The sequence below is a fragment of the Rhineura floridana genome, chromosome 16, assembly GCF_030035675.1.
Source record: "Rhineura floridana isolate rRhiFlo1 chromosome 16, rRhiFlo1.hap2, whole genome shotgun sequence".
NCBI lineage: Eukaryota > Metazoa > Chordata > Lepidosauria > Squamata > Rhineuridae > Rhineura > Rhineura floridana.
The window spans coordinates 38,534,262-38,549,587 of record NC_084495.1 but is presented as its reverse complement, the minus strand read 5'-3'; the positions used below and the strand labels follow the sequence as shown (position 1 = coordinate 38,549,587).

Sequence of the window (15,326 nt, the reverse complement as noted above, 5' to 3'; positions counted from 1 at the left end):
GCTGGGAGCTTTTTTAAAGAAAGAATTGCACATTCAGTCAATTTAGCTTTTCCGGCAGCTTTCCAGGAAATGCAAAAACTCACTGAAGGAATATCTTGTGGAGAAGACTGAAAGTCTACTAGGCAGGGATGGCTTGAGGAGGGCAGCTGATCCCTGTGTCCGCAGTGCCAGGCAGGAGGTGGCTTCTAGTTCTGTTCTTCCTTGCAACAAGAACCGAAAGTTAAAGAGCTTCTTCTAGTCGGTGGCTGCAGCTTCTGATCCTGCTGCTGCCAGGATTGCGGGGCCATTCTTATCTCCTGAGTGGCCTCCACCAGATGCAGGAAGGAATGTAAGCCCTCCTCTGCTTTTCCACTCACTGGGTGGGGCATCCCAGAGAAGCAGTTGTGTGACCAGAGCCTGGCACACCTTGTGGTAAAGCCCTTAACCTGGCAGGAAGAGCTCCTGAGCCTGGCAAAGCTCCTGGGTCAGCCAAGGGCGACTGGCTGTGGAGGCGAGCGAAGTGCTTCCTCCTCCCTCTCTCCCAGCCCATCCATCAGGCACCGTCGCTGCCTTCCTGCTTTCACTTCCTGAGACTGCACAGAGGATGCCCCCTTCAGTCCAGACTCTGGGAAGCTGGCCATGAGGAGCCACTGCACCAGCCCTCATCCCCAAAGCTCACCTGCTTCCAGGACGTGGGATCATCCACACCACTCTCTGAAGAGGTGAGTGTTAACTCTTTGGAACAGGGTCTACTTTGCAGCTTATGGGGTTATCTGGGCAGAGCTGATGTCTCTGAATAAAAGCCACCCACCCATCTCCCGTCCAAGGCAAGGGGGACACCTCTGGCACCCTTTTCTTTGGTCCTGCGTGCAAAACCCTTTTTCTTTGCATCACAGCTCAGAGAAAGGGTGCAGAGCAGCCGCTTGCTTTAATAGGACAGAACTCAGCCCCCAAAATATCCACCTTACATGGAGGCAAGTCTTCTCTATCTGTGGCCATGAAGACCTGACAGACCAAACAGACTATCTGGAGATGAGAAGCGTAGAGAAGATGCCTTTTCCAGGACAGGTTCATGGGAGTGAGCTTTTGAGTGACACAGAACTTTGCATCAGGCATAGTTTCAGAGCAAAACATTTATAAAATTAAAGATAAAAGATGTTGTTGAACTGCTGTAAATATGTCTGAGTCATGGGCTCATTGCAGTGAAGATTTTAATTCAGCAGAGGAAATCTGTTTAATTGGAAGGTGTATTGATAGTTTCCAAACATCTTTAAGGGCAGTGAGGAGGAGAAGCAGGGACGTTGCTAGCTGATTCTTTAGTTAGACCTCAGATGAAAGATGAACAGGAGAAGGGAGGATTGTGTCCAGTGTTATCAGTTTCCTCCTCCATATTCTTCTCCCCATCCAAATGCCCCACCTAAAAATATGGCTGCCGTACCTAATGACAAAGGCTGGCTCCTGGGCTGACCCCATCCCTCAACTGACTTGTGCAATGATTTGCACCATTCTGAAATTGTGCATCAGCACAACCCTGCTGATGGCAGGGTTGCACTGGTGCAAGAGTGTTTGTACCTGATCTTATCCATTATTTGTCTTGCACGGCCCATTACAGATGAATGGAGTCAGCTGGTGGTGCCTGGTAAAGAGTGGTGTGAGACTGAGAAATCCTGCAGAAGTGGTGGAAATGTTGTCCACAGTTGCAAAATCCACAGGTGCTGGCTCCACACATTACGGCAACATGTTTACTTTATAAGCTCAGTCACTCCCTTGCGCTGTTTGCAGAGCATTGTGGCCACTATTTGGTTGTTACTTGAAATCCATTTTGCCGCTTCTCCATCTTGCAGCTGTTTTCTCTCCACAGATGTTGATTTGCTGCTTCCTCAAGAAGATGGCAGAAAGCTGTTTCTTGGCTCCAGGTAACCATTTCCCCTTCCATGATCATCAGCAGAGCCTCCCTCCCACGCCTGGACTCTGGACTGTGTACATTTCTGTTTGTGACTGTGTACATTTTTGTCGTGGACGCGGTCCAGCTTTCCGCTGTTGAATGGGGGCAGGTTTGGGGGTTGTTGGGATGAGGCAAGCAGAAAGGAGGGAGTAGCTGTTCTTTTGTTGATGGTGACAAAGAGGATCCTTTGGAGATCCAGTGCCATGATGACCTTCCCTGGCGACTGGCTGTCGCTCTGATGGTTCATGTCAGCAACTGTGAATGTTCTCAAAACAGCTTTGGGGTTGGAAAGGGATGAAGCTGGACATACTGTATTTCCATTGCCAATGTGCTTTCCTCCCCCCTCCTTAAGTTTTGTATTCTAAGAAAAGACTTAAAGATATAAAGAAAGGACACTGGTTTCTTGTTTCATATAATGCTGGACTGGAGAACAACTGATGTCTCTGGAGTGTGCGGGGGGGGGTCCTTTCTCTTTGGAGCTGCCCCAGGCCGTGAATCTCTGGCTGGCTTGCAGGCCATCCTTTGCAAGTGGCACTCTGGACTTAAGGATGAGATCTGCAAAACTGGGATTGGTGTTTGGCCATCTGGCTTAGAGGGAAGTTCTGCCCCAGCCCCAGATACAACCATTAGCTAGAGCCTGAGCACCCACTGGGCATCTCTGAGGCTCTGTGTGCTTGTGGTGTGTGTGTGTGTGTTGCCGGTCATCTGACTGCTTCCGCTTCCTGTTCAACTTTTCTCTAGTGCTGCTGTGGCTGTTCTTCCAATGGACAAAGGGAGCAGAGGGCCCCCCGGAGGAGACCAGGGCCACCACAGTAAACTTTCTTTTTCTGCTGCCACCTCCAGAGAACATACTGGGCGAAGTGCTGCCCACTCAGCGTGGCTTCCCTAGGGGAAAGTATCCACCTGGGCATTCCATGCAGCAGCATCACACAGGCTCCCCGGATCCATCTGTCTCCCCGCTGGGAATTCTTAGTGAGTGGCATCTGCTTGTCTTTCAGTGGAAAGTTTGCAAAGTGGCCGGGAGGTGAGAGGTGAGCCTGCCTGGGGTGGGGGCGGTGTCAGAGCAGAAGGAGGTGCAATGTGAGGGCTGGTCTGTGGGGCTTTTTTCTTGTTTCTGCCAAGGGTTGGGCTCCTAACCCCTGACCTAAACCGCAAGGCCAGGCCAGCAGATACTCCCAGGGGTGATGGAGAGGGTTAGTCCAGCCCCTTGCTTTACCTGTGGAAGAGTCAATTGTTTCACAGTCCCTTTCATGCATCTCAATGATGAGGTCCTGCTGCAAACATTTGGGGCACAAGAAACGGCTTTGAGGTTCCACAGGATTTTTTACTTTTTTCCATCTGCAGCTAGCCTGGCAAGAGGAGCTTCTGCAGGATCTATAGAAGGCACTGGAGTCTGGTGTTAGAGTGCCCCCTGCTGGGTATGGGCCAAACAGCTTCGGGCCAGTCTCTTGGAGCTCGCCACCCTCTTGGTTCTGAGGCTGTTTTTGCACCCCTTGGGGGGTTGTGCTGGTCCCGTGATACTCTCCAGCCTTCCTTGGGTTCACTTCCCTCATCCATCCAGCCTACTTGGATCAGCACCATGTGGTTCACCTGCTCTGCTACAATCTTGATGTTCCCTCTCCCCCGCCCCTGATAAGTTGTGCAGAAAGGGAGTCTGAGAAACTGAGGCAAACAGTGGTGAATACAGATTAAGTTTTAGGCTTAAAAGACAAAATAAAAACTGATAAATTGCTGGGTCTGGATGACCATGATCCACCCAAGAGTTCTCAAAGAACTCAAATGTGACATTGCTGATCTTCTAACGAAAATATGTAACTTGTCCCTCAGGTCTGCCTCCATGCCTGATGACTGGAAAGTGGCCAATGTAAAGTCAATCTTTCCAAAGGGATCCAGGGGGGATCCTGGAAATTACAGGCCAGTTAGCTTAACATCTGTCCCTGGAAAACTGGTAGAAACTATTGTTAAAGATAAAGCAAACAAGCATATAGAAGAACAAGCCTAACTGAAGCAGGACTGCAAGGTCAAGTCCTGTCTCACTAATCCATTAGGGTTCTCTGAGAGTGTCAACAAGTCTATAGACAGAGGTGATCCAGTTGACATAGTGTAGTTGGACTTTCAAAAAGGTTTTGACAAGGTATCTCACCAAAGACTCCTGAGTAAGATTAGCAGCCATCAAATAAGAGGAGAGGTCCTCCTGTGGATTAGGAACTGGCTAAGAAACAGAAAACAGAGAGTAGGAATAAATGGACAGTTCTTCCAATGGAGGGATGTAAAGTGGAGTCCCCCAAAGATTGGTACTGGGACCTCCTCTGCTTTATAAAACGATCTAGAGTTAGGAGTGAGCAGTGATGGGGCCAAGTTTGCTGATGATACTAAATTGTTCACAGTTGTAAAAATAAAAAGGGATTGTGAAGAGCTCCAAAAAGACCTCTCCAAACTGAGTGAATGGGTAGTAAAATGGCAAATGCAATTCAACGTAAACAAGTATAAAGTTATGCATATTGGAGGAAAAAATCTTAACTTCACATATACGCTCCTGGGGTCTGAACTGGCAATGACCATGAATGAGACTTTGGGGTCTTCATGGATAGCTCAGTGAAGATGTTGACCCAGCGTGCAGCAACGGTGAAAAAGGCAAATTCCATGCTAGGGATCATTAGGAAAGGTATGGAAAATAAAACTGCCAATATCAAAATGCCATTGTATAAATCTGTGGTGCAGCCACATTTGGATTACTGAGTACGGTTTTAGTCGCCTCACCTCAATGCACAGGCGATATGGTTGATGCATATAAAATTATGCATGGCATGGAAAAAGTGGATAGAGATACACTTCTCTCTGACTCGCATAACACTAGAACTCCTGGACATCCAATGAAGCTGAATGTTTGAAGATTCAGGATAGACAGAAGCAAGTCCTTCTTCATTCAGTGCATAGTTGAACTGTGAATTCGCTCCCACAAGAGGAGGCAGTGATAGCCACTAACCTGGATGGCTTGAAAAGAGGATTAGACACATTCATGGAGGAAAAGGCTATCAATGGTAATAATGTCTATGCTCTGCCTCCATAGTTGGATGCAATATGCTTCCAAATACCAGTTGCTGGAACCCACAGGAGGGGAGAGTGCTTTCTGTATTCAGGTCCTGCTTGTGGGCTTCCCATGGGCATCTGGTTGGCCACTGTGAGAACAGGATGCTGGACTGGGTGGGCCCCCTTTGGCCTGACCCAGCAGGCTCTTATGTGAATGCAAATGAATGGGGTTATGTCAACCCACTAATTCTGCCTCCTAGAACCATATTTATCTTCGGTAATCCTCTATTATTTCATGGCTCACCAATGGTACAATCCATTTCCCATTGAAGGCAACTGTAACCCCTGCCCCATGATGTTAATGCAACTGGATTGGTCCTAATTATTTTTTTTACTATCCCGTACATATTTATCTTCCATTTTTTAAAAAAACCCTCATTAACCCCTCTCTGATCTGATTTTGAACGTTGTACTGCCTGAGTAAACCCCCCAGGACTATTGACAGTGTCATTTGAGATGTTCTTTTGTTCAAGTTGAGCTTGTGCCTCATTGCACCCTCAAAAACAAAGGGTGCTCTTGCTAGCGGGTCTCTCTCTAGCCTAAACGCTTTCTCTTTAAGGGAGTGAAATGTTCGTACGAGGCTGGCACGTCAACAAATATGATTCCACATTGTGCCCATTTTTCCAGAGCCTCTTGTCCAACCTATCATACGGAGAGAATCTGCCAGGGAAAAGCTGGGCATCTGGTTGTCCTGCCAGGTGCCAGGGGGCACGGTGGATGTCATTGAATGGAAACGGGATGGGAAGCCAGTCTCTGTGGGCCAGAAGCGTCACCTCCCAGCAAACCTGTTGAACCTCCCAGAGACAGAGGCATCCAGCTGTGGGTCTTACTCTTGCAATGCCAGCAACTCCATCAGCTGGAAGGAGTCTCCCTTGCTGAGCGTGACACTTGGTAAGTAAAAGTCTTGCTCTGTCTCATCAAGCATCTGTGCTGGAAGAGCTTCTGCTCGCCAAGTTGAAGCTTCTGCCTCAGACCAGTTGCAGATTGGGCCAACTCACTGATCCCCTAATTTGACACTCTCCACGCAGTGGTCCTTATCCACAGAAAATCAAGCATGCCAAATCCCTCACTTTCCCAAGCTCCATTTTATGGAAGCAGATACTGTTTGAAGAGCTGGAAAGTAAAACGATCCTCGGGATCTGTTTATAGTGGAAAGTTATGTTTTCTCCACATGGTGGTTGGTTGATCCTTTCCCCTCTTCTCCAGGGATCTCCAAAGCACTGCAGGTGTCCCTTCAGATTGCTGCACTTGCTCTCGTCTTTGCTGGTTTCTCTGGATGGGGGATCCTTTTCCCTCTGTGTCAGCCAGAGAAACTTAGGATCCGTGAGTATGTTCTCCTTGAGATCTGGGGTGAAGAGGACACTGGGGCTTTTGGTCTTGCCTAGCAGGGGGCTCCTCTGATTGATTCATAAGAACGTAAGAAGAGCCTGCTGGATCAGGCCAGTGGCCCATCTAGTCCAGCATCCTGTTCTCACAGTGGCCAACCAGGTGCCTGGGGGAAGCCCGCAAGCACCCTCCCCTCAGATGAGCCCAGGGTTTCTCTCTCTCTCTCTCTCTCTTTCTGGGTCACTGGTTGCCCGCGGCATGCCAAAGGAAACTGGGGTGCTGTGAGCCACTGCACCCTGCTTCTGGGTTGGTTAACAGAGAGAAAGCCAAGGGTGGAAGGTCTCACAACCAACATTTGTGCTTCTTTTTGCTTTAACAACCAGGAGCCATCAGTTGTGGACCCACAGATCATACACAGATCTGTTTGTGCAAGGGTGTGTGCGGGTGCGTGTTTGAGTGTGCCTGGTGGGTGTTGCGCAGGCATGGGGAAACCTTTGTTTTATGTTTGCTATAGCTATCAAAGATATCCACTATAAAATATTACAACGCACTAATTGCCAGCAGTTATTTATTTGTTTGTTTGTTTATTTATTTATTGTATTTATATACCGCCCCATAGCCGAAGCGGTTTACAGTAACTAAAAACATTAAAACAAATATACAAATTTAAAACACATCTTTTAAAAACAATTTAAAACACAATTTAAAAATTTAAAACAATTTAAAAACACATGCTAAAATGCCTGGGAGAAGAGAAACACGCTATTATCTAAATACTTAAAACATTAAAGCAATTGCAGATTTGAAAAATATGCACTTGTGGGGAATCTTCTACAGCCTGAGGCCACACTGCCTGGAGGGCATCCTTCTGGAGTCCACAAGACAGCAGTGGGCGAAGCAACTGGTGTGCCCCTTACCTCTGTACAAGAGGCACTATTACAGCCACTCCACATTCAGAGGTTTCTGCATGCCTTCACCCTCCAGCACCTCTCTCCAGACAGGCAGGCGAGAGGCATCATCACAGGGGAAAGCACCCAAGGGTGGGGGTGAGGGTACAGAGCAGAGCCAGTGAGGCACATGGCCTGGGAAGAGAGATTCCCAAGGGCCAGAGAGAAAGGCCTGGAGGGCCACATCTGCCCCCCTCAGAATATGGTTCCCTGTCCTGGGGTAGAGGCTGTGCCTTCCTCTGTGGCTGCTTGATGAAGTCACAGAATAGCATACTAGTCTATGGAAAAAGAGGGGATCTGTCCCCCCGGGATCCTAGCCCAGCCCAGTTGCCCAAGTACCAAAGCCCTGTGAGCAGAATCATCCCCTTTCCCACAGAGGACTTGCCAGCTAACATAGAGGAGGCATGAAGAGGGACTCTCCCGAGGATGGAGCCCTTGCCTGGGCTGTGGGCTGTCCCCAGGGACAGCATCTTGGCAAGAACAGTGACAACAGGCATCCATTTTCTCCCTGCTAGGAGGAAAGGCCTGGACGTGGCTCAGCACCTACACAAACGGGCTGACGTGCTTGGCTTCCATCCTGGCCTTTGTGGCCCTGATCCTCTGGAGCTATGATCAAGGTGAGATGCTCCTAACGCTGCACGGCCTTTTCAGGGGTTTTTTTTGGGGGGGGGGGTTGCCTGATCCAGAGAAGAGAAGGCGGGGCAACCTATAGGCAGCCCTGTCTGGTTTCTGCATGCCGGTCTTTGCACTGTAGGTAATAGCATGTGCTTTGGGACAGATATTTCAGCCGGGCCTCTCCCCACCCCACCCCTGCTGTGTCCCAATTTAGCATCCGGTCAGATCAGAAAAATCAGGTACTTGAGGTGAAAGAGAACCATCTTAGCTAGGATGAGTATTCTTTTTTTTTTTATGGCTAACAAGGTGCACCAATTAATGAGGCAGAGATTGAAATATATATATGATTTTTAATTCAAAGGATAGGTAAACAGCATCTTCAATGAGCCTCCCCCCGCCTGCTCTCTCACTCTCAGGGCTGAAGTAGCTTTGCTGCTGAATGTGCCCTTAGCCATCCCTGCTCCCTTCATGCTGTGGCCCCAATGAAAAAAAACCTGAGTGTGGTTTCCAATGATGCCACATCTAGTTTGGGTCTTGCAGAGAAGGGAATATCTTTTCTAAGATGACTCCTTCTGAAGTTCTGAGGTGCATGCGCATCATCTGAAGACACAGCAAGTCTGCTTCCTCCTTCAGAAATATTATTTTATCTATTTGTGCAAATATCATCAGAAGATCAATCAATAACTCAGCGAAGATTTCTTTCTCCACTTGTAACATCTTGAGCATCCTCCCTGCAGGACTCTCTGCCGCCCTCATCTTGCCAATGTTCCTTCTCCTCTACGTGATGATGGTCACTTCGCTAGTCGTGGGATCCAATGTGTTCCAGCTGGGAGTGCTTCACCAGATCACAGACAAGGCAGGTGAGCTGGCTAAACTTTACTGAGGCTCACATGCTGGGGAGCAGGGGGTGGGTGGGGTGGGATGTAGCGGCCAGTACTGGAGTCCAGGAGCTCAGCTTGACTGGCCCTGTAGCCCTCATCAAGGACCCAAAAATTCAGGCAGCTGCGTTGATCCATATATACACAGATACAGGCATAAACCACCTTCATCCCCAAAGATCAGCAGTATGTAGCTGAATAACCAATTTACACGGATCAACCAGCAGTTATGGAACAGATGTGTACAGAATAATTTCAACTTGTAAAAACACACTGAGCTTTAACAAAAGATCTTCAGCCAGCTGAAATGCAACCTTAAGCTTTTAATTGGAAATGCAACCTTGCAATGAAGTGTTGCCATTTAAACTGTTTAGTCTGAACAAAATGTGAACAGCAGCCATATCACCTCCTTCCCTCACCAGGGCAGGGATTACTATGGCACTCCAGCAGACGATGTCATCACTCCTGATCTGAAGAAAGACCCAAAGTTGTCCTTACATTTCCCCTCCACTAATATTCACATGGAGTTGGCTGAACAAGTCTCTGTGCATGTCCCCCTCCCCCTGCTGCCAGCATCGACCACCTGAGGCAGCTGCCACAGTCCACCTAGAGGTCAGGCCAGCCCTCATTGGGAAGGGGGTCTGTTGGGCAGCTGAGGAATTACTTTTAGATTCTCAATCCCCCCTCCTTCTCTTTCTCTCCTTCCCCCTCCCTATCACAGTACAACGTATGGTGGACTTCACCACCCCTGCAGGGTTAATTTTGGCCATTGTGATGTCCGGTCTCCAAATGAAGTGCATAATGAACCTGCAAGGTGAGACTAGCAGTTCCCTGGCATGAAGATACGCCAATGACATCTGCAGGCTGCAGGTGGATCAGAACAGAGGGCAACAGCAGGAGCACCATGTGCCACAAGACTTGGTTCACTTCCGGGTCAAGGGTTACAGGTGGCAGAGAGAGGGAAGGAATATAAAGCTGCTTTCTAACAAGTCAGACCATTGCCCATCTAGCTCTATTGTCCGTGCCAGAGGTAGTCATGGTGGTGACCTCCAGATGTTGCTGAACTACAGCTCCCATCACCTTGGACCATTGGCCATGCTGACTGGTGCTGATGGGAGTTGGAGTCCAGCAAATTCTGCAGGGCACCACCTTGGCTATCTGTGGTCTATACTGCCCGAAAACAACTCTCCAGGGTCTCAGGCAATGCTAGCGCCCTCCTTCTCACCCTACCCAGTGATACCAGGGACTGCGCCTGGGTCTCTACGAGCAAAACAGGTGCTCTGCCCTGAGCTAGAGCCCTCCCACCTTCTTAAGCATTGACCTCCTCCTCCTCCCAGGACTCTTTGCTGCCCTCATTTTGGCAAATCGGCAGTGTGGGGCCTCCATATTGTACCAACAACCGGTATCATCTGGTTGTCACTTCCAGACTGTCAGTATTTTAGAAATTATTTCCAAGTGTATTCTGGAAATTAAGGTTTGCACAATTAAAGTGGATTCAATCGCTCTGTTACTCTGTTGCAACAAATCCCAAACTGGAGTTTTTGCAGTTATGAAAGTGATGGGATGAAAGTGTGGGATGAACAAATGATTAACAGGAAGCCATATGAACACAGACAAATTAGGATAAATGCTCAATAAACTCCATAGTCTGACCTCAGCTTAAGCTTTCTGCAGAACAGTCAGGTTGAATGCTCAATAAACAGGTTGTCTGGAGGAGCCTTTTAAGGCACCACAAGACTTGTATTGTTGTTGTTTTATTAACAGAGCAGGGGTGTGCTGCACCAGTAGACCTAACACCTGTGGTAGCTGGAGCAGCTGGCCTGTGTTTCCTTCCGTTTACAGCCATTGTTGTGGTCCGTAAGTAACCCCTTTTGCTTGCTCTCAGTGACTCACAGGGCAGGTAGGACAACGGCTCCGAACAAGCTGGTGAAACACTTTTGTGTGTTGCTGGTTTGGGGGCAGAAGAAGCAACTCCCCTAGCAAACAGCACAGTAGCCCAGAGGGATCACCCAGGATACCCTCAACAACCTTCTTCCCAAGCCTGCTGGAGCTGTTTGCCAAGGGGCTTATTGCGTAGCCCCCTCCAGCTAAAGGCCACCCTACATCAACTGTATCTGCCTCTCGTGGATGGCCGGTCAGGAACGAAAGGATGGCATAATCAACCACAGTGGAAGGAGTGGAGCGACTGGCAAATGAGGAGCCACCTCTGGTCGGCTTGGAGGAAGAGGAGCACGTAGCTGCATGCCCCCCCAGCAGGCAACAGTGACAATATATGTGGCACTGCCATTCACTGGCAGTTTTCAGTTGCTGGAGGGCAAAGTGGAAGAATCAGCCCCCTGGGATCCAGTACCATTCCCATTGCAGTCACCACAACCTACATAATACATAGGTTGCCAGGTGGGTCCATTAGAAAAAACTAAGAACCCACAGGATTGTAATACCTTAACGAAGGCCAACCAAAATGTCACAAAGTCATGGCTTTTGTGACTTGAATGAGCAAAGACCCACAGAGGGATTCTGGTCCTCAGGATCTGGGGGAGTGCAAAACTCCCCGGAGTCTTTTGGTGCGAGACAACACTTTGTCTTGGCTGCTGGATTAGCTCCTAGTGGCATGGCTCTTTGTTGCCACAAATAATAAACATTTTAGGAACGTGGAAATACAAATGAGGATAGGATGTTTCTAAACATGTTTAGATGTTTAGAAACATGTCTAGATGTTTAGAAACATGTATCCTACTTTTCCATCAGTAGGATTTCAAGCAAGACAGCTTGAAACAGATAGTACAAACCATATAAAAATCTATAGCAACTAAATAAAAGCCATACTTATAATACAAGTATACAAACAAGGGCACCTCCATACCGTATTTTTCAGAAGGGATTCAAAAGCATCCCTGGAACTTTAGGGTTGTGCAGTTAAAGTGCATTAAAGTGCTCTGTTGCTCAAGTGCAACAAATCCACTTTTATTTTAAAAAAGCACTTTATGCAGTTTGGAAAGTGGTGAGCAAATGCCCTGAAGAGCGTGGAGTGAGCCAATGCTTAATGGGAAGACACTTAAGCACCCCTTAAGCAAATCAAAATAAATGCTCAATAAAAGTCGCAGACGTAGGGCAGAGAGACACTTCCTGTTTTGCCTAGTCCAGTGTATCTCCATCTCTCTTTTCTGAAAATTGGGGCATACAAAGCTAGTCAACTCCCCCCTTTTTTTGCTGTAAAACCTGGTGGGATCAGCTCAAGGGCACTTTTAAAAAATCAGCTTCAAAAGATTTCACAGCTGATCGGCAGATCAACCCGTTACCCCTCTGGGTGTGGCCAATGGAAACGCTTTGCTGTAGGCAACTAGTGTGCTCACAGCTGTAGTCTAACCTCCATGTAGGTTTTGTACCAGCAAACCAGGATGAATGCTGAATAAACAGGTTGTCTGGAGGAGTACAAAGATAAAACAATTGGAAAACAGAACCTAACAACAGCTCAGTAAAACAGCAGAGGAAAAAGTCATTGATAAAAGTAGCTCCAGGTTAGATGCCATGAGACACTTGGGAGAACAGCCAAGTAGGTGCCACCAGACACCTGTCCTGTAACCAGGGTGCCACCAGAGCAAAGGCTCTGAGCCTGGTTACCACCCGCCTCCCTCCTTCTCCAGGTTGGGATACCTGGAGCAGGACCTCGGCTCCTTCAGACACCATGGTTCCAAGCCATTTGGGGCTCTCTGAAAAGGTGCAGGACACTTCTGAGCAGGACCAATAGATGGGGCAAGGCAATTCACAGGAGAGGGGCAAAGGAGCAGATCTGGTACTCCAGGGCTGCTTCTTCCGACCCACCTTGTCCTACTCTGCTTGCACAATGGCAGCTGTGCCCACATTGTGCCCTAGTGTGGTAAACAGACTGTGCCACAGATCAAGAGAGGTGGTCCCAAAGGGGAGGCCTGGTTGCAGCTCTGGGGGTGTGTGGCTGCCATTACGTGCTTCATTTGCCCTGTGTGCCACCTTCTGTGTCGAAGTGGGCGAGTGTGAAACTTTTTGCTGTTTTTGCAGATTGTGTGGATATGCAGAGGAGGACAGCAGAAGACCGAACATCCAGAAGGCAAAAATGGAACGAGGTAGGATGAGACCCTCTCAGTGGTTGGGAAAGGAAGGAATGAGCCGGGGTTCACTGCTGGGTTATATTTGCAAGCCCCCCCCCCCAGATTGACATTCCTTTCACTGCCATATTCCCCACAGCAAAGTAAGGAGAAAACAGTTACTCAACCAGCAGACAGTAACAGAAAGAGCTATGTGATATTCTTCAGTGCCCTGGAATGTTATCCAGTTAGCGCCTCCTTGAGGCCAGCAGCTGTTGGGTGGGCAAAGTGTACATTATTCTGGAGGAAGTTTAAATGGCCATGGGGAGGAGGAAATGTGTCATTGTGCCTGGAATGAGGCACGTGGGAGTTATGAGCTCCCTGCAGCAGGGAGAGCCAAGAGGCTGGATGGAGAATGGGGAAGGTGAGGTCAGAAGGAGCCCCCACCCCGCTCCCAGCCCTGTGGTACCATTGTCCCAGGTCACGGGCTGTCTTGCTCCCTCGGGATAAAGCAGGCTATGGGTTCATCCCCACCTTTCCAGCATAGCTGAGAGGGAAAAGCATCATTGGGCTTGGCTAACGGAGATAAACTGCACCTGGCAGGAAGATGCAAATCCCCGCCCAGCCCCCATGCCAGGGGCTTCATAACAGCCCCTGCAGCCGTGCCCCTTTGAAGGCTAGTCATGTATGACAGACATGAGGGCTGACATTAAGGCTTCCATAACAAGCTGCCCCCTTTTAGTGACCACCGCTTTGCTTAACATTCAGCTCGATGATGTCTTCTTGTGGACTCAGAAAGTTTGCTCGCTCCCTTGTGACATTTCGGCTGGTCCTAAGGAAAGGGCTTTGGGAGTGAAAGGGGTCATTTCAAGCCATGCATGCTCATGCCAGCTGCCTCTTGGTGGGTTTCTCTCTGGGAAAAGCTTATTCCTCTGTCTGGCGGGAGGAGGGCCAAAGGGTGCCCTGGGAGAGGATGGCACCAGCACAGGCCCTGCTGTGGAGCAAGCGGTGGCGCTTCATCCCTGCTGCACTCCGCCTCTGCTCAAAGCCTTTCCATCCCACCTGGGAGGGCATCTTCTGCCAGGATCATCTCCCACAGAGTCCACTGAAACGACTGGGAGATGGGTATGAGCCTGTGTGCCCCTCCGCCCGGGAAGTGGTGCTCAAATTGTTCTGGCTTTGCACGAAAGGACCCCCTCACGGCTTGGCCCTTTCTTCCAGCTTCAAGCCTTCCAAGAGGGGACCCTCGGCCTCCCTTGAGTCCTCCGCGCTCTCTTGAAGAGTCTGTGTGTGCCTGGGCTGGAGGGGCAGCAGCGGCGCCTGGGCTGGAGGGGCAGCAGCGGCGCCTGGGCTGGAGGGGCAGCAGCGGCGCCTGCTGCCTCCGTTTGCTGGACCTTTCCAGGCTTCCTGTGTGGACCCCGCCCCGAAAGCCTGCCTTAAAAGGCTTGGGAATTCTTGCCGGCTGTGTGCTCGGAACCGCAACCCTCACGAGGGTCAATAAAAAGTGTCACAAAGCGGCTGCCCTTCATCTTTGCTTCCCTTGCCTTTTTCCATCGGCTGTCTCGCTCCCCCCTAACAGCACAACTGCCTTTGTCTGCTGCGCACGGGGGTAGCGGGGTGCTTCCCTATTCCCAGAAGAGGGGCAACACACACACCCCTCCCTGAAGTTGAGGGCTGAAGAGCAAGGTCTCCGGCCAGGGCGGGGAACCTATGAGGGTGGCCCTTCTCTAGATACGCTGGACTACGGCTCCCATCATCCCTGACCACTGGCATCCTGCCGGCAGGGGCTGATGGGAGTTGGTGGCCAACAGCATCTGGCGGGCACCAGGTTGCAGGAGGCTGCTCTGCCGGCCGCCCAGGGCCCCATCCTGTGTTTGGGAAAGGGTCGCCTGGCCGGGAGGCAACAGATCCTGGGGGTCGGCCCGGAGGGTGATGGCTCTCGAGCCCGGCACTCAGAGTGGCCCCCCTCATGCCCCACCCGAATGAGTCTCAAAGCGGCGCGGTGGCGGGGGGGGGGGTCAGGCGGGCCCAGCAAAGAGGGGCTCGCCTGCCCTGTGCGGCCACTCTCTTGCCAGTGATGGTGGCGTCGGGGCGCTTTGCAAAGGTCTCCTGCAAGGCAGAAAGAGCCGCTAGGCTCCGGCCCTCGCTCTCCGGGGGCCCCGGCTTCCTGCCTTGGATAAGCCCCACTCGGGTGCTCTGCGGAGCTTCCCCAGCAGGTGGCGGCAGCAGCCAGGGAGCTAGGAGTGCCCGGCTCCCCGTCCTCCTCAGTCACGCCACAAAGGTGATTCCCTCCCGGGCGGCGGGGCGGGCGTTTCCTCAGGTTGCAACCTGGCCATGGCGCGCCTGGCAACCTGCCGCGGCTTCTCCCGGCCGGCGCTCCGGGCGGGGCGGGGCGGGGCGGGGCGGCGGGGCGGGGGTCGCGTCCTGCGCCGGGCCCCAGGGAGGGCAGAGCGGCGCTGCCTGGGCTGCGCCCAGCCAGAGGCGG

General features: G+C 50.5%; 1 protein-coding gene across 2 annotated transcripts; it reads left to right on the top strand.

The window, feature by feature from the left end:
* The first annotated feature begins 313 nt into the window (after window positions 1-313).
* Window positions 314-14,363, top strand: LOC133371197 (uncharacterized). 2 transcript variants are annotated; one of them, XM_061598360.1, is made up of 11 exons: window positions 314-701; window positions 1,841-1,895; window positions 2,666-2,896; window positions 5,642-5,905; window positions 6,221-6,337; window positions 7,803-7,904; window positions 8,640-8,762; window positions 9,502-9,594; window positions 10,545-10,637; window positions 12,816-12,880; window positions 14,063-14,363. In XM_061598360.1, the coding sequence occupies exons 2-11, from the start codon at window positions 1,841-1,843 to the stop codon at window positions 14,099-14,101; spliced, it is 1,182 nt and encodes a 393-aa protein (XP_061454344.1). In that variant the 5' UTR covers window positions 314-701; the 3' UTR covers window positions 14,102-14,363. The 2 variants fall into 2 exon arrangements, with proteins under 2 accessions (XP_061454344.1, XP_061454346.1); XM_061598362.1 differs by lacking the exons at window positions 314-701; window positions 10,545-10,637 and having other exon boundaries at window positions 1,795-1,895.
* The last annotated feature ends 963 nt before the right edge of the window (window positions 14,364-15,326 follow it).

Bases quoted from the DNA above. Each gene is read 5' to 3' on its own strand.
- LOC133371197 (XM_061598360.1), top strand. From the start codon at position 1,841: ATGTTGATTTGCTGCTTCCTCAAGAAGATGGCAGAAAGCTGTTTCTTG. The intron at 5,906-6,220 runs GTAAGTAAAAGT...CCTCTTCTCCAG, and splicing joins CTTGCTGAGCGTGACACTTG to GGATCTCCAAAGCACTGCAG. The intron at 6,338-7,802 runs GTGAGTATGTTC...TCTCCCTGCTAG, and splicing joins GCCAGAGAAACTTAGGATCC to GAGGAAAGGCCTGGACGTGG.